Source organism: Notamacropus eugenii, chromosome 3 (genome assembly GCF_028372415.1).
Source record: "Notamacropus eugenii isolate mMacEug1 chromosome 3, mMacEug1.pri_v2, whole genome shotgun sequence".
Classification (NCBI taxonomy): Eukaryota; Metazoa; Chordata; class Mammalia; order Diprotodontia; family Macropodidae; genus Notamacropus; species Notamacropus eugenii.
In genome coordinates, this window is record NC_092874.1 from 147,907,189 (window position 1) to 147,926,770 (window position 19,582).

The window sequence follows — 19,582 nt, forward strand, 5'->3', positions numbered from 1 at the left end:
GAGGAGAGAAAATGTGGTTCAAGGGAAGAGAGCCCTAGGGTTGGAGCCAGGGAATCTGAGTGCCAGTACCAGCTCTGCCACTTATCTGTGTGATGTTATGCAACTCACAGAACCACTCTGGCCTCAGTTTCCTCTTCTGTAAAATTAAGGAATAGGCTTAGGCTGACCTTTGAGGTCCCTCCTAACTAAATCTATGACTTCCTCATCTACAAAATTGGAATAATACTTATATTGTGACCTGACAAGTATATAATGAGAAAAAATTTTTTGAAAGCTTCAAATTCTTATGCAAATGTTAATTGTTATTGTCATCTTTACGTTTGTTTCCTTTCTCTGCAGTTTCTGTTAAAGAGTTAATGATCTATAAGCCAATATTTAAAACATACTAGGAATGACCACAATTTAAAACAACCTTTGAATCCTTTGAGAATGTAAATAATAAACCTCCACTTTATGTATTTTTATAAGGGCAACTTTCTGTACATTTAAAAAAACTTTATATTTATCATTCTAGGCAGATAATCTTAGAAAGGAAAAATAATTTAATGTGTTTTTGAATTATCCCTAGCCATCAGTGTGTTTTTCCATAGATTCTGCTTTTTTTCCAGCCTATCAGTGGCTATTAACAACTCAAATTGCATTTGTGTTTTACAAGTCTTTGTATTTCAACCCAGGGAATTAAGTATAATTGGCACTTTCATTGAAGTCACTTAAATCATCTGTGATCATCAGAATGGTTGAAGTAATCTTTTAATTTTTAGGAGCAAAGTAGCTTCATTTGCATCTCCTGCCTTGCCTCATTTCAACTCCATAGAATGAGATACCCCTCCCAGGATAAGCTCATCTCTTTACTCACCACCATGCTGCTAACTCAAACCTTGATTGACTCTACCGCCTCTGTTGGGAGGGCTGAAAGTCAGAGAACCAAACTCCTCCCAATGCCTTGCTTTTTAGACAGTAGAAATTAGACTCTCAGATCACACCATTTTGCATCTACTGTCCATAGAATAAGATACTCCCTGTTGTCTCCTCTAGCCTCCCTTCTCCTCAGCTTTCTTGCTTCCTTTTCTGTGTTGTCTTTCATATTAGACAGTAAGGTTTAACAGTCAGGGGCGGGCTTGCTTTTTATTGATTGTATCCCCAGTGCTTAGCACAGTACCAGGCATGTCATAGGGCTTAATAAATATTAATTGGATTGAATCAGACTTATACATGTAGAATTCCAAATTGACAATTTCTTTTGAGAATTGAAAGCAGGAAAATATGCCCTTTCTCCAGAAGAATGAAAAATTATTTAGCTGACTATTTTAATGTGTTTTAAGTTTCTCATGCTGATTTATCTGAAATAGTCTATTTTTCTTTAAAACACTATGTTCAACACTTTATAGCAAAAAAATGGTTACTATTTAAAATTTCATGTGCTTATTTCGTCATGCATTTTCGTTGTTGAAGAAAAGTAGCCAGAATACAATGCTTAGCTGTGTCAGTTTTTGCTTGCAATGGTTGACATTCAAATATATCATTGCAAAAATGTCTTACCTGTGTCCATGCTGATTTAGACATAGTTAATCTCTCAGTTACTTCATAATTATCTATTTTTACTAAACTTTGGGAAGTAAAATAATTATTCAGTTTTCTGATAAAGAGGAAAAATTAATGTGAAAAATTCCCCAAATCTCTGCTTTAAAATTTATACTATGTACCATCTAAAAATAAAGCTTAAATCTGTCTCTGAGTTTTGAAGAATACATATTGAAGTTATACATGGAGAAAAAAGATTAAATTGAGTCTTCTTGGCTACAGATTTGCATAATTATTTAAATTAAAAGTGTACCATAATCTTTCATATGAAGAATGTTACCAACAGCTAAGTTTTGGAATATTTTGATTATGTTATTTAGTGACTATTGAAAAGTTTTTTTTCATATTTTTACATTCAGTGACTAGGCTGTCATTTTAGGAAAAAAACTAATAGTAACATAGTAACATTTGTTATGTAGTAACAAAGTTAATGGAAATAACAACCTTTGTTTGAAAATAAGACTTGTTGCCTTCTCTTTCTTGCTGGAATATAGTTTTGCTTCATTTAGTATAAATTCACATATTAGAATTATGAACCTAAGATATTATTAATTCACTCAAGAAAATGATCTCACCATACCTACAGGATCTCTGCTGCTGTAATTTCTCTACTGCTTTGTCCCTGCTCTTTCCATTTCCCAGGTTGCTTGACTCCACTTGCTGTCTAGCTTATGGGTGAACTCAGTCATCGCTGTGTTGATGGGTGATTCAGTAGCAGTGAGGGGATAGCTTTGGTTATGTGCCATGGATTGGTCGTTTTTGCAATCAGCTTAATTTTGTGACTTCAACAGTAGTGAGCAGCCCAGCCTCAGGACAGGGAATTTGGATGACTGCAAGGGATATTTCCACTTCCTTTCCTTTCACTCTCATCTTAACTCCTGAGCTCACATCATTTGGACATCTTCTCCATCTATCTCCTCCTTTGCCTGTTTCACATGAAGAGGTGGCTCTCCACTTTGCCAAAGCAATTCTTTCTGCATGCCCCCTTCTGACTTTTACAGTCTTCTCCACAAGATTGTTCCTCTCCATCATTCCCATTTTCTCACAGATTTCTGTTGTTTCAGCTCCTTCCCCGGTATCTACAAATATGCCCAGGCCTCTTCCATTCTTATTTTTTCTTTTCTTTTTTATTAATTTATTTAACTTTTAACATTCATTTTCACAAAATTTTGGGTTCCAAATTTTCTCCCCATTTGTCCCCTCCCCCCACCCCCAAACACCGTGCATTCTTATTGCCCCTATCACCAATCCGCCCTCTCTTCTATCATCCCTCCCTTCCCTTGTCCCCATCTTCTCTTTTGTCCTGTAGGGCCAGATAACTTTCTATACCCCTTTACCTGTATTTCTTATTTCCTAGTAGCGAGAACAGTACTTGACAGTTGATCCTAAAACTTTGAGTTCCAACTTCTCTTCATCCCTCCCTCCCCACCCATTCCCTTTGGAAGGCAAGCAATTCAATATAGGCCATATCTGTGTAGTTTTGCAAATGACTTCCATAATAGTCATGTTGTGTAAGACTAACTATATTGCCCTCCATCCTATCCTGCCTCCCCATTGCTTCTATTCTCTCTTTTGATGCTGTCCCTCCCCAAGAGTGTTGACTTCAAATTGCTCCCTCCTCCCATTGCCCTCCCTTCCATCATCCCCCCTACCCTACTTATTCCCTTCTCCCCCACTCCTGTATTGTAAGGCAGGTTTTCATACCAAAATGAGTGTGCATTTTATTCCTTCCTTTAGTGGAATGTGATGAGAGGAAACTTCATGTTTTTCTCTCACCTCTCTTCTTTTTCCCTCCACTAAAAAGTCTTTTGCTTGCCTCTTTTATGAGAGATAATTTGCCCCATTCCATTTCTCCCTTTCTCCTCCCAATATATTTCTCTCTCATCCCTTAATTTCATTTTTTTAAGATATGATCCCATCCAATTCACTCTGTGCTCTCTGTCTCTGTGTGTGTGTGTGCATGTGTGTGTGTAATCCTACCCACTACCCAGATACTGAAAAGTTTCAAGAGTTACAAATATTGTCTTTCCATATAGGAATGTAAACAGTTCAACTTTAGTAAGTCCCTTATGATTTCTCTTTGCTGTTTACCTTTTCATGCTTCTCTTCATTCTTGTGTTTGAAAGTCAAATTTTCTTTTCAGCTCTGGTCTTTTCATCAAGAATGCTTGAAAGTCCTCTATTTCATTGAAAGACCAATTTTTCCCCTGAAGTATTATACTCAGTTTTGCTGGGTAGGTGATTCTTGGTTTTAGTCCTAGTTCCTTTGACTTCTGGAATATGTTGCAAGCCCTTTGATCCCTTAATGTAGAAGCTGCCAGATCCTGTGTTATCCTGATTGTATTTCCACAATACTTGAATTGTTTCTTTCTAGCTGCTTGCAATACTTTCTCCTTGACCTGGGAACTCTGGGATTTGGCCACAATGTTCCTAGGAGTTTCTCTTTTTGGATCTCTTTCAGGTGGTGATTGGTGGATTCTTTCAATATATATTTTACCCTCTGGTTCTAGAATCTCAGGGCAGTTTTCCTTGATAATTTCATGAAAGATGATGTCTAGGCTCTTTTTTTGATCATGGCTTTCAGGTAGTCCCATAATTTTTAAATTGTCTTACCTGGATCTATTTTCCAGGTCAGTTATTTTTCCAATGAGATATTTCACATTATCTTCCATTTTTTCATTCTTTTGGTTTTGTTTTATGATTTCTTGGTTTCTCACAAAGTCATTAGCCTCCATCTGTTCCATTCTAATTTTGAAAGAACTATTTTCTTCAGTGAGCTTTTGAACCTCCTTTTCCATTTGGCTAATTCTGCTTTTTAAAGCATTCTTCTCATTGGCTTTTTGAATCTCTTTTGCCAATTGAGTTAGCCTATTTTTCAAGGTGTTATTTTCTTCAGTATTTTTTTGGGTCTCCTTTAGCAGGGTGTTTACTTGTTTTTCACACTTTGCTTGCATCTCTCTCATTGCTCTTCCCAGTTTTTCCTCCACCTCTCTAACTTGATTTTCAAACTCCTTTTTGAGCTCTTCCATGGCCTGAACCCATGGTATATTTATTTGGATGTGTGGGATACAGAAGCCTTGACTTCTGTGTCTTTCCCTGATGGTAAGCATTGTTCTTGCTCATCAGAAAGGAAGGGAGGAAATACCTGTTCACCAAGAAAGTAACCTTCTATAGTCTTATTTTTTTCCCTTTTCTGGGCATCTTCCCAGCCAGTGACTTGACTTCTGAGTTTTCTTTCCACCCCCACCTCCCCTCCAGATCCACAGGCCTCTTCCATTCTTAAAACAACAACAACAACCACCCCTCTGCCCCTGTTGATAGGGGCATTACCACCAGATATTATTGTCTTATATCCTTCCCTTCCTACCTAAAAAAAATCTACACTAGCTGCTTCCACTTTTTGTCCTCTCACTATCTTCCTCAGTCCTTTGCATTCCGCAATCTGGATCATCATGCAGCTGAATCTGTTTTCTCCAAAGTTTTCAGTGATCTTTTAATTGCTCAGTCAAATAGCAGTTAGATTTATCTGTCCTTATTCTTCTTGACCTCTCTGCAACATTGGACCGTGAGTCACACTCTCTTCTTTAAGTGTTTGGGACACTGCTTTCTGCTGGTTCACACTTGTCTCGTTATTTCTCAATGTTTGTTAAATCTACATTCAGGTCAGGCCTACTAGCCTGGGGTGTTCCCCAAGGTTTTGTTTTTATTTTCTCTCTGTTTTACTTGATAACTCATCAGCTTCCATAGATTCAAAGTGTCCCTTTGCAGATGGTACTGAGATCTACTCATTTAATCCTAATTTCTAATGCCTGACCTTCAGTCACATTTTGAACTTCCTCCTGGACATCTTGAACTCTCCATGTCTAAGAGTCAACTCGTTATCTGTTATTCCTTCACTGTCATTCTCCTGGTCAACCCAGTTTGTAATCTGAGTGTCATTTTCAACTCCTTCCTTTTTCTCATTCCTCAAGTCCAACCAGTTGTCAAGCTCTTTTGATTTAACTTTCACAACATCTCCTTTTCTCCTTTTTGTTTCTTGACACTACCAGCACATTGATGCCCTCTTCAGCTCATGTCTGAACTATTGGAATAGTGTTTTGTCCTGCCTCTAATCTCTCCCTACTCCAATTCATCCTCCACTCACATACGGAAGCAGTTTTCCTAAAGTACTGGTCAGTTTATGTCACTACTCAATAATTCAGTGGCTTTCAGGATCAAATATAATATTAATTCTCTTTTTGGTTTTTAAAGCCATTCTTAGCTTGGCCTCTACCTTTAAGTTGGCATAAAAGAAATACAAAGTAATTTTTTTTAAGAGGGGGAGGGAGGCAAGCATTAGGAGCTGGGGAGAGAGAGTCTGGAAAGGCTCATGTGGAAGGTGGCACTTGAGTAGCATACTGAAAGAAACAAAGGCTTCTGGGAGTTGGAGGTGGGAGTGTATTCCTGGTGGGTCGCCAGTGCAAAGACACAGAAATGGGGGATAGAATGTCATGCATGAGGTACTACAAGAAGACCATTTTGGATGTACTATAGACTGTAGAAAGAGGAATAATTGGGTTTGATCAGACGAAAAGATGAATTTGGTTTTGGGCATGTTGAATTTAAGATGCCTGTGACAATCCACTTTAAAATATCCAATTAACCGCTACAGATGTGTATCTGACACTACAGAGAGAAGTGAGGCCTGGATATGGATTTGAGAGTCATTTGCATAGAGAAGAAATGACGTCTCCACATGATAGAATGCATGTGGAAACTAGAAAAGAAGGTCCTGGGAAAACCTTGAGGTTTTACCACAAATACTTACTAGTAGTGTGACTTTGAGCAAGTCATTTAACCTCTGTTTGCCTCAGTTTCCTGTCTGTAAAATGGTGTTGTGAAGATACCCAGAGGTGTTGTGAGGATAAAATGAGATATTTATAAGGAGCATATAGTACCGTGCCTGGCATGTAGCAGGAGCTATAGACGTGCTTTATTATTGTTGTTGTTATTAATTATCTTCCCTTCTCTTTCCCCTTTTAAAATCCTTAGACTAGAATCAATCCACCCCAGGACTCCCTTTTTTCCTAACTTAACTCATTACCCTTTAAAGAAATTGAGGTTCTGAAGAGACACTTGTTTCTTCCCTATTAGAATGTTAGTTCTACATTATCATTCAGCCCCTTCCAATTGCACAAATAAGTTTACCTTTCTAGATTTCTCTTGATTCTTGTGTTTGTATTACAAAGTGCCTACTCAGATCTGATTTTTTTTTTTTTATTGGAAATACTTGAAAGTCCTTTTTCATTAAAGGTCCATTTTTTTCAATGTAGGATTATACTCAGCTTTGCACTATAAGTTGTTTTGATTATAAGCCTACCACATGTGTTGCTTTTGGAATGTTATATTTAAATATCTCTTATTTTTCATAGAACTTGCCAGGGCTTGTGTGAACCTAATTGTGATCCTTTGATACTTGAGCTTCTTTCTGCATTCTTGTAGTATTTTTCTTTGACTTGAGAGATCTTGATTTTGGTTATGACTTTCCTGGGATTTTTCCTTTTGGTATTTCTTTTGTATGGTGATCAATGGATTCTTTCTCTTTCTGTTTTGCCTTCTGCTTTTAATAAATATGGACAATTTTCATTTTTGATTTCTTAAAATTAAAAAAAAAATAGTTTTCAAGGAGGCCAGTGATTCATAAATTATGTATCCTTGTCCAGCAGGTCAGTTGTTTTTAGAAACATATCCTATATTTTCTTACAATATTTTGATTTTGTTTTAATATTTCTTGCAATCGCATGGAATCAATGAATTTTGTTTGGTCTTATTCTAGTTTTCATAGAGTCAATTACTTAGACAAGGTTTATCACTTTTTCTTCTAAACTATTCTTCTTCAAATTTTTATCTCTGGAGCATTTATTTCAGTTTTTATTTTGTGTTATTTCTTCTAAGTCTTCATGTAGTCCTTGCAGAAAATCTCTTTTTTCCTTTGAAACTCTGCTTGAAGTTGCTATAGTTACCTTGTTTTGGGGGAGCTCTAGATCTACAATGGTTTTTTATACTGGTTTGTTTCTTTTTTGGTTTACTTATCTTACCAGCTTTATTTAGTTCCTAAACTGGGACTCCTGCACTTCCCTTCCAGGACCAAGCTCTGCCCCTTGCTGTGTTTTTAATGGAGTTAGTCCATATTGATCTTGACCTAGGTTCCCTAAGTTACTGTGCTCACTTTTACTTTATGGGGTTAGACCTCCCCCCACCAGTCTTTGAAGTTCATAGTGCTAGATTTTCAGGGCTCTCTATGGCATCTCAGGACAGAATGCTGGTGAAAGCTTCAGAACCCATGGGCTTGAAGTGACTTATACTCCTGCTGGGGCAGGGTAGGAGGAGGTATGTGTTGGCCCTTTTGCTCTTGCTGTCTCTGGGCACAGGGCAAGCTACACTGGCATGTATGTGGTCACCTTGGGATTATGCTGGCTTGTTTTCCCAACATTGACTTTAGCTTTGCTGTTTGTTGCATTTCCTATTTCCTCTGGGCTTCTAGTTGATTTTTTAAATGCAATTCTAGCATAGAAAAAATCACTTAGTACAGCTTTTCATTTATTATTATTTGATCTTATGCAAATTGTAGTTTTCTCTGAGTGAGGCATTGTATGCACAGGACTGTCTATCTTTGTTCAAGTAGACATCTTGGTTGGAATGCCTGAGGACCTTTAAATTTTATTGTGTATATTTCTTGCTAACCACAATCAAAGTAAAAGCTACTCATTGATTCTTATTTTTCAGGTAGTTGCAAGGCATGAAGATTTATTGGCACAGGCAACGGGGATTGAATCTTTAGAAGGTATGTTTCATTAACTATTAAAAGTTTATAGAATAAGAATTTGAACTTATTATTTATGTGTAGTTTGCCTTGCAGGCAGGATAGAATATTAAGTTGTGTAGTAGCAGGTCATTTCACAGTAACATTTCTTATTATTTCATCTAGTATCCCAACTAAACTTAAGAATCACATAGCAAAAGAACAAAGATTATTCTAGGAATTAAAAAATGATAAAAACAGAAACTTCTCACTTTTCTCTATTTGATTGCAAATTATTCTTTTTGTTTGCTATACCACTGGAGAATTTAGCATCAGGAAGTATCCCCCTTCCTATTTCTACAAAATAGAAAACTGATTTATATACTATGTACCCACTCTCAAGAATTTCACTAAAAGCTAAAAAATTTAGGTGTCTTACAGATTTTGTGTATGTTTAGTATGATCTTTGGAAGTCTGTGCTTTGGAAATACATTGGTTGATTCAGCTTTAAGTACCTATTCAATATTTAATATTGATCCAGATACAAAAGATAAATAAGATATAGGCCCTATCTGAGAACTTAAAGTCTCATAAAAGAGAGTCTTCTTTCATTCCTTCCTTCCTTGACATATGAAAGAAGCATGAAACAAAACAAAACATGCTAAATCTGTAAGAGTTATGAATGAAGTTGAACTCTGAGAACACTATTAGAAATCTGTGGGGAGAAAATTACTTTGAGAGAGGGAATCATTACTTTTCTATAGATACTTTAAAAAGGTCCCTGAACCGAATATCTGGATAATAAATTTAAAATAGTATACTTTGTCACATGTGTTTTTATTTTATTTTATTTTATTATTATTTTTTAATGTTTTACAATCACTGCCATAAAATTAAGATTTTATCCCCCCCCACATCTACCCCCCACTACCCCCCTCCCTCCTCACGACAGCATACAATTCTGTATAGGTTCTACATATACTTTCCTATTGAGTACATTTTCACTATAGTAATGCTATGTAGTCAAACTAAAATAAATGGAAGAAATCATATAACAGATCAAAACATGATACACAAAAACACACACACACACAAACATGATCTACTACATTCTGTGAATGAATTCCATATATCTTTCTCTGAGTGTGGAAGGCATTTTGCCTTAGAAAACCACCATTGGGATTTTTTTCTTTTAATAAGTTCTTGCATTATTACAAAATTCCAAGTCTACCAGAAAAAACTCATACACTGTGGTTGTTGCTGTGCACAAAGTTCTCCTGGTTCTGCTCCTTTCACTCAGCATCAGTTCATATAAGTCTTTCCAGGCTCCTCTGAAGTCTTCCTTTTCATTGTTTCTTATAGCACAATAGTATTCCTTTACATTCATATACCACAACTTGTTTAGCCATTCCCCAGTTGATGGGCATCCCCTTGATTTCCAGTTTTTGGCCACCACAAAGAGAGCTACTATAGATATTTTTGTACATGTGGGACCCTTTCCCATTTCTGTGATCTCTTTAGGATACAGTCCCAGAAGCGATATTGCTGGGTCAAAGGGTATGCACATTTTTGTAGCTCTTTGGGCATAGTTCCAAATTGCTCTCCAGAATGGTTGGATCAGCTCACAGCTCCACCAGTAGTGAATTAGTGTTCCAACATTTATCATCTTCCTGTTTTGTCATGTTAGCCAATCTGATAGGTGTGATGTGGTATCTCAGAGTTGTTTTGATTTGCATCTCTCTGATCAGTAGTGATTTAGAGCATTTTTTTCATATGATTATAGATAGCTTTAATTTCTTCCTCTGAAAATTCCCTGTTCGTATCCTTTGACCATTTATCAGTTGGGGAATGATTTGTATTCTTGTACATTTGACTCAGTTCTCTATATATTTTAGAAATGAGGCCTTTATCACAGACACTAGTTACAAAAATTCTTTCTGAGTTTTCTGCTTCCCTCCTAATATTGGTTGCATTGGGTTTGTTTGTGCAAAAACTTTTCAATTTAATGTAATCAGAATTATTCATTTTGCCCTTCATAATGTTCTCTGTCTCTTGCTGGGCATAAATTTCATCATTCTCTATAAATCTGACAAATACACTATTCCTTGCTTCCTAATTTGTTTATGGTATCAGTCTTTATACCTAGATCATAGAAATATTATTTATACCAAAAGTTTACTTCCTAGTCAAAGAAAAGGTTTTGTAATTTCTAAGAAAGCCATTTCTTAAATTCTTTAGAATTAAAGAAAAACATAGTTACTAAAAGATATTTTACAGAAAACGTGACCAGTGAGTTATAAACTAATGTGAATGAATTGTTATAAAAGAGATGAAGATATACTTCCTCTGGTGAACCATAGAGATATGGATTCTCCATAATGGCATTTCTTTCCATCCACAAAGAATTATTGAAGAATTATTTGCCTTCCTTCCTCTGAGATTCGTACAATCCTCATCAGATGTCCAGAAAATTCCCCTTTCTTTTTCAGAAAGTTCAGTATCTGGATCGCAATTTTCTCTCTTCCCCACCCGTTCACTATATACTAGGGGACTTCAGTGTATATTGAAACTCCCTTCAATACCGTAACCATTCAGTTCCTCAACCCACTCCTCCCATGACCTACTCTTCCCCTACTTCAGCCGCACTCAAAGATAATCATTTGATCTTGCCATCACCTGTAAATATATCACCTCCATGTTCATGAATTCTGAAATTCCCTTGTCTGATCAGGTTTTTGAATTTATATTTCACCCACTACCTTCCAATACTGAACCCTGCTCTCTAGTTCCTCAACTCTTCAAGTCTTTAATGGGATCCTGTACTAGCCACACTCTCCTGCATTCCTCATTTGATCTCATGGTGAGTCATTTCAGCTCTACACTGGCTTCCTCTCATGAGTCCATTACTCCCTTACCATTAGGTGCTGCTAAATGAAGGTAGGAAAAAAAAAGTCATGAAACTGTGCTGACTGATCTAGTACAAATTTATGTTATTTCACCTCAACTGAGCCCTAAATGCTGCAAGGCAATCCTACTACACCTCCCTTATTAACTCACTGTCCTACTCACCACCATGGCTCTTCCAAACCTTTTCATCCTTCCTCAAATTTCCTATGGCTTTCCCACCCCTACCCCTTCAACTGAGAATCTTGCCCATATTTTACAGAAAAAAACTGAGACTATTCACTGAGTGCTCCCTTTCTCCCTGCCATCTGCTACTATCTCTTCTTTTATTCCTGTCTCACATGATTCATCTTGTGAGATGGGAGTAGCCCTTTTCCTTGCTAAGGCCATATCCCTCTACTTGTGCGAGTGATCCCATGCCATCCTCTCTCCTTCAGCAGATTGCCTCCTCTGTTATCTTTACTCTTTCATTTATCTTTAATTTTTCCTTGTTCACTGATTGCTTCCATACTACCTAAAAATATGCCCATGTCTCTTCTGTCCTCGAAATACTCCTGCTTGATCCATCCATCTCCAGTATCATTCCATATGTGGCTAAACTCTCTCTCTCTTTTGTGGCTAAACTCCTTGAGAAGGATGTCCACCACAAGTACTTCCATTTCCTCTCCTTGCTTTCTTCACAATTCTCTGCAGTCTGGCTTTTGACCCTATCATTCAACCAAAACTGCTCTCTCCAAAGTTAGCAAAAATCCCTAATTGTCAAGGTCAGTGTCCTTTTCTTGGTTCACATTCTTCTTGACTTCTCTGAAACTTTTAACACCATTGATCATCCTCTTTTCCTTCATGCTCTCTTCTTGCTAGGTTTTTAGAACTTCATTTTTTTCTGTTTCTCAGACCACTTCTTATTCTCCTTTATTGGATCTTCATCCAGGTCATGCCCTTCAATAGTGGTTATTCTACAGAACTCTGTCCTAGGCCCTCTCTTGTTTTCCCTCCACACTATTTCTCTTGATCCCATTCAGCTTCTGTGGATTCAGTTATCATCTCTATACTGATGATTCTCAAATCTACTCATCTATCTCTAATCTCTCTCCTTACCTCACTTTTCAGTCTCTGTTAGATATCTCTAATTGGATGTCTGGTGGACATCTTAAATGCACCATGTCCAAACCTGAACTCGTTATACTTTGCCTTCTCAAACTTCCTTATTACTGTTGAAGGTACCATCTCCCCCCATCACCCAGGCTCCCAACCTGAGTGTTGTACTTGATACCTTACTGTCTGTCATCTCCACATTCAATCTGTTGCCAAGGCTGGTCCATTTTCCCTTTATAACAAATGCCCCCCTCTCTTCTCTGACACTGCCGCCACCCTGGTACAGGCCCTGATCTGCTTGCACCAGGACTGTTGCAGTTGTTTGCTGACTGGTCTGCCTTCTACAAGTCTTTTGCCACTTTAGTCCATTTGCTATTCAGCTGCCAAAGTGATTTTCCTAACTTTGTCAACTCCCTATTCAGTAAACTCTAGTGGCTCCCTGTTACCTCCAGGTTTAAATACCAAATTCTCTCTTTGGTGTTCAAAGCCCTTCATAGTCTAGTCCCCTCCTACTTTTTCAGGCTTCTTATACCATAATCCTTACCACATATTCTTCATTCCACTGTCACGGGCCTCCTTCCTGTTTCTTGAATAAGACACTTCATTCCTTGCCTCTGGACATTTTCATTGGCTGTTCCCATGCCTGAAATGCTCTCCATCTCATCTCTATCTTCTAGCTTCCTTCAAGTCCCAGCCAAAATGCCACCTTTAACAGGAAGCCTTTTCTGATCTTCTTTAATTTTAGTGCCTTCCCTCTGTTGATTATTTTCTGTTTATAGTGTATTTGCACATAGTTGTTTGCATGTTGTTTCCCCCATTAGATTGTGAACTTTTTGAGGGCAGAGACTATCTTTTGCCTTTCTTTGTATCTCCTGCACTTAGCATAGTACCTGGAGTGTAGTAGGAGCTTAATAAATGTTTATTGACTGACAGACTGAATTATTGTAATGATTGACTTTTCTGTCGTAACTAATAGTGACTACAGTTGGTTTAGGTTCTCTACCTAACTCATGTATCCCTTGGATAACATAGATAATGTCTGTCTCTTACTAAAGTGGCCTTTCTCTCGTTTTCAGTGAGTTTAGTGCAAAGGGTGCCTGAGCACTTTCATTTTTATAAGTAATTCTTATTATATTTTGTTTGACACCTTGGACCAGCCTTGGCAACAGATTGAATGTGGAGATGACAGACAGTAAGGTGTCAAGGTTAAGGTTTGGAAGGGACCTTAGAGGTCATAAAATCTAATTTCCTAGTAGTTTCCTGAGGTTCAGAGCAGGTAAGTGATTTGGCCCAGGTTACACAGCAAGTGGCAGATTTAGGATTCTGTGTCCTCTACCTCTAAATCCAGTTCTGACTACTGCATGGCATTTTAATGAGTTTTTGTTGTTGTTTTATCCAGATAAAATTAGGCTGCTTATCATAAATGATAAATTTGATAATAACTCTTGGTCTTGTCAGTTATGCAAATCCTGACCTACATTCAAATCTTCCTCTAATATGTACTAGCTGTATAAACTTCAGAACATTTAATCTCTCAGTACCTTAGAAAGCCTTCTAAGACTATAATTTACAGAACTGTTGCTGATTTGCCGTGGATTAGAGGGAGTTTTATAACCATGGAGTACTTTGGTAATTCTAGCGAAATCACAGATCTCATCTGAAAAAACCCAAACCTGTAAGATTATCGGTCTCTAGCTAGGTCCTCAGTGGTCATGTAGTTCAACTCTCTGATTTCACAGAGGAGAAAACTGAGGTCCCATAAAGTTAAGTGACTTCCCTCACTCATACTTATCATGGAGGCAGAATCTGAAGCCATGTTTCCTGACACTTGATGCAATGCTCTTTTTGCTGTCTGGAAAATTTACTGAGTCCTTGAAGGACTCAACTTGGTCAGTATTTTGATGAATGAGATGTATCAGTGTGGGTAATTCCCCCATTGGTATAGATTACAAACCATTAGTCCATTCTCATTGTGCGATTTTTCCATGCCTGCTTAAATCTTTTCTAGAAGATATACCCAGGGCAATGGAGATTTTTTGATGCTTGTTTTACTGTTTTGTGGAGACCAGGGCAATACTCAGGATTAATTTTCATTACTTTTACTGTATGACTGGCTCGTCTTTTTTTCTCATCACATATGTCTCTGATGTTTTTTTAATGCCTACTTTAGCCTACTTAAAAAATTCAAATGGATTTTTCAGTTTCCCCTCAGGTTACCTTTAATTCTGATTTTTTTATTGTGGTTTTTCATGATTCTAAGCCATAAAGTATAATTGGAAGAATATTGGTTTTTGAATGATGAGTTTTTGTGGCATAGAGCAGGTTGGTCTCATCAATTTCTGAAATGCAATATGGCTTAATCTCGTTCTCCCATTAAGTTCTGGACCCAGTTAATAGTACCTGCCTAAGAAGTATATTCTGGAAGATTAACTCCCTGGGTTGTCCATCTGATTGCATGTCCTAATCTGAGCTGTATTTATTTTTTATTATTATATATTACTGTTTTATTTGCCAGGTTCTTCTGATGTGAATGGCTGTACCAAATCTTTATTGAGTGACTGTAGCTCTCAATGAAGAGTTTCTGGAATGTTTAGGACTCAATCTAGTTTTTACAGTTCATACTCATCAAAGTATGTGTCAGAATTGCTTTTTTTGCTTTATCTTTGCTTTCCCAGAATAATACCTGGCACTTAGTAAGCGTTTAATAAAGGCTTTTTACTTGGTTAACTGATTAAAAAATTCAGTGGATTTATTAAGCACAGAGTAAATGTAAGGCAGCCCATTGGTAGACAAATGAAACAGTAAAATAAGAAGGAACAGCTGTTAGTGTTTCCTAGGAATTTACATTCTGCTAGAGGCTGCTCTACGTAAACAAGTAATAAAATACAATGTAATTTGAGGAAGGAGAGGACACTAGGGACTAGAGGGATCAGAAAAGCAAGTATTGAAGGAAACTAAGGACATCTGTCACACATGGGACCTCAGAGGCTGCCTAGTCCAACCTGTACCTATATGGGAGCGCTTACTACATTATACTTGAATGGAGGTTTTTCTTGAAGACCTCTAGTGAGCGGGAACTCACTGTGTCCCAAGGCTACTCCTTCTATTTTTTCGTGGTTTTGTTACATCAATCTGTAGTTTACTTCTTTGCCACCCCCACCCTGGGCCCATTGCTCTTAGAATTATTCTCTAGGGCCATATTACAGGCCTTCACACACTTGAGGACAACTGTCATGTCTCCTACACTTACCAAGTCATTTCTTCTCCAGTCTACATATACCTTGGCCCTTCAGAGGCCAAGCATAGTTGGAAACCAACTATAGTTGGCTCTTCTGGATGCCCTCCTGCTTATCAATGTCATTACTAACATGTATCTCAAGAATGAATTAGAATATTGCAGAGATTTTCTGACAAGGTCAGAATCCAACAGAACTATTATTGACAACTAGACCTGGATACTCACTGTGTTTTAGTTCAATCAAAGATCATGTTAATTTTGACTCCCATGGAACTTGCCTTTCACAAAAATTCCTAGATCTTTTCCAGGCAAATTGCCATTTGGATAAATGGTCTCCATTTTATCCATGTGAATTTAATTTTTTTGATAGGGCTTTAACTTCATCTCTACTCAGTTTCATTGTATTCTGTGGTTATAGCTTGTCAGGATCTTCTTTTAATCCTGACTGTCATCCACCATGCTAGTTGTTCCTCCCAGTTTGTGTCATGGGTAGACCATTTCAACTAAATTAATCCATCACCAATACAGTACTATAATGTTTAAAACCAGAATTATAGTAAAAGACAAAAGCTATTTTTATTTATGAAAAGCAGCTATTACATGTTCTTACCAGTAGCTTCCTCACAGGACTCTTGATACACTAAATCCCAGGAGAACATTAGTATTGAATATATTTTAAGTGTAGAAGAGGTCACCTTGTATAGAGCTTTAGAGGTGGGAGAGGAATTCTACTAATACTATTAAATTGACTAATTGTCCAGAAAGTGTAAAAAAGACTAGTATGAAATAAGCCCAGAAAGGTAGGCTTAAATTTCTTTGGTTCGGGAATTTAAATGCTGATCTGAGAAGTCTACTGCTATTTTAAAGGCAGAAGGGAGTCACTGAAGATTCTTAAGTAGAGGAATTATATGGTCAGACCTGTGCTTTAGGAAGATTATTTTGGCAGTTGTGTGGAAAATGGTCAGGTTCAGAGTGAGACTAGAAGTTGTGAGACCAGTGATGAGTCAGTTGCAGAAGTCTGATTATTGAGGTGATAAGGATAATGAAACTGGATAGTAGATATGTGAATGAAGAGGAGACAGCTGTGAGATACTGTGAATATACGATTCACAAGTCTTGGAGGCTGATTGGATTAGCCTAGTGAGGGAGAGGACAGAATTAATGACTTCTGTATTACAAACCTGAGTGGTTGGAGGGATGATTGAGCTCTTGTGAGAAAAAAGCAAGTTTGAAGAAGGAGCAAGTTTGAGGGGAAGATGATGATTAATCTTCTAAATACGTTTAGTTTAGATTCATATAGAAAATTCCAACACAGCAAAACTGAGTATAATACTTCAAGGGAAAAAAATGGTCATTCAGTGATAGAGAGGACTTTCAAGCATTCATGATAAAAAGACCAGAACTGAATAGAAAATTTGACTTTGAAACATAAGAATTGAGAAGCAGGAAAAGGTAAACAGGAAAGAAATCATAAAGGACTTTCTAAAGCTGAGCTATTTACATTCCTGTGTGGAAAGATAATATTTGTAACTCTTGAGACTTTTTTCAATATTTGGGTAGGTGGAGGGATTTTACACACACACACACACACACACACACACACACACACACACACACACACACATATAGATAGAGAGAGTACAGGTTGAGTTGAATCAGAAGACATGATATCCATAAAAAAATAAAATTAAATTAAAGGGTGTGAGAGGAAAATATTGGGAGGAGAAAGGGAGAAATGGAGTGGGGCAGGCTAGCACTCATACAAGAGATAAGAAAAATCTTTTCCAATGGAGGAGAAAAGGGAGGAAGTGAGAGGGGAAAAGTGAAGCTTATTCTCTTCACATATGGCTTAAGGAGGGATTAACATGCTCACTAAATTTGGTATGAAAATCTATCTTACACTACAGGAAAGTAGGGGAGAAGGGGACAAGTGGGGTGAAGGGCGTGATAGAAGGGAGGGCAAATGGGAAAAGGTAGTAACTAGAAGTAAACACTTTTGGGGAGGTACAAGTCAAATGAGAAAATAGAAAAAAAAGAGGGGACAGGGTAGGATGGAGGGAAATATAGTTAGTCTTACACAACATGACTTATGGAAGTCTTTTGCAAAATGACACATGTATAGCCTGTATTGACTTGTTTGCCTTCTCAGTGGGGATGGGTAGGGAGGGAGAGAGGGAGAGAAGTTGGAATTCAAAGTATTAGAAACAAATAGTGAGAATTGTTATCGCATAAAACTGGGAAATAAGAAATACAAGTAATGGGGTACAGAAATTTATCTTGCCCTACAAGAAAAGAAAAGATGGGGATAAAGGAAGGGTGGGGTATGATAGAAGGGAGGACACATTGAGGGAAGGGCTAATCAGAATGCAGGGTGTTATGGGGTGGGGGGAGGGGAGAGATGGGGAGAAAAATTGGAACTCAACATTTTGTGGAAATGAATGTTGAAATCTAAAAATAAATAAATAAATAAAGAAGAAAATGATATTATTCCAAAATTCCACATATTCTGTTTATTTTGAACAATGTAAAGCAAAATATTTATGTGGTCAGTATACTTAAACTCAGTATGCTACATATATCATTGTGTTATTGTGAGAAAAATTCTTAGTAAACATTAAAACAAAAATATGAACTATCATTATTAACAATAATATTAATAATATTATTACTAATAATATAATCCATCAGTATTTGGAGGAGCTATGATTTTGTTAGTATGAAAATCCCTCTAGAAGAACAGTAATTACATTTCATGGCCAGAAACACTATTTTCTATACAAGTGATTTGATTATATTGTTTGAATAGTAATAGATATAAAAGTATCTTTTAAAGAAACAAAGTAAATTTTGAGTTTTGATTTATTTAATGCTAAAATGTAATTGTGTAAAAATAATAGTTTTGTTATTTTCATATAGTAGGTAAATGATGCATTATCTTTTATGTTTTATTATGCTATTTAACTTGTTTAACTGAGGGTTTCAAAATCCGTAATTTAATACATTAATATTGTAATTATGAGGGTGTTGTGTAGGTGAATAATGCATAGAAATTCAAACTAAGACTTTTTCATTACATATTTGTATGTAATAAGACAGATTTTCTTTTTCAGGGATTTCTTTTTTTCTTTTTTCTTTTTTAATAAACTATTTATTTTAAGTTTTCAACATTCATTTCTACAAAATTTTGACTTCCAGATTTTCTCCCCATCTCTCCCCTTTCCCCACCCCAAAGCACCTTACATTCTGATTGCCCTTTCCATCAATGTGCCCTCTCTTCTGCCACCCCTCCCTTCCCTTATCCCCATCTTCTCCCTTGTCCTTTAGGGCAAGATAAATTTCTATACTCCATTACCTGTATTTCTTATTTCCCATTTGTATGCAAAATCAATTCTCAACATTTGTTCCTAAAACTTTGAGTTCCAACTTCTCTTTCTTCCTCCCTCCCCACCCATCCCCACTGAGAAGGTAAGCAATTCAATTCAGTATATGTGTAGTTTTGCAAATGACTTCCATAACAATCATGTTGTGTAAGACTCACTATATTTTCCTTCATCCTTTTTCCACCCAATTTCTTGTTTTCTCTTTTGACCTTGTCCCTCCTCAAGAGTGTCGACTTCTAATTGCTCTCTCTTCCCATTTGTCCTCCCTTCCATTATTCCCCCCACCCTGCTTATCCCCTTCTCCTCTACTTTCCTGTAGTGTAAGATAGGTTTTCATAGCAAATTGAGTGTGCATGTTATACCTTCCTTGAGCCAAATGTGATGAGAGTAAGCTTCACTTTTCCCCTCTTACCTCCCCCCTTTCCCCTTCCATTGAAAAAGCTTTTTCTTGTCTCTTTTATAAGAGATAATTTACCCCATTCCATTTCTCCCTTTCTCCTCCCAGTATATTCCTCTCTCACTCCTTAATTTTATATTTTTAGATATGATCTCTTCCTATTCAACTCACCCTGTGCTCTCTGTCTCTCTCTGTCTGTCTGTCTGC

At 37.0% G+C, this 19,582-nt stretch overlaps 1 protein-coding gene across 4 annotated transcripts in view; it reads left to right on the forward strand.

Moving 5' to 3' along the window:
* Window positions 1-19,582, forward strand: part of COG5 (component of oligomeric golgi complex 5) — a 385,795-nt gene that overhangs the window by 27,902 nt on the left and 338,311 nt on the right. For all 4 annotated transcript variants that reach the window (XM_072653056.1, XM_072653057.1, XM_072653058.1 and 1 more), the window contains one exon: window positions 8,346-8,403. In XM_072653056.1, coding sequence (XP_072509157.1) covers window positions 8,346-8,403 — 58 coding nt within the window. The remainder of the gene's footprint in view (window positions 1-8,345; window positions 8,404-19,582) is intronic.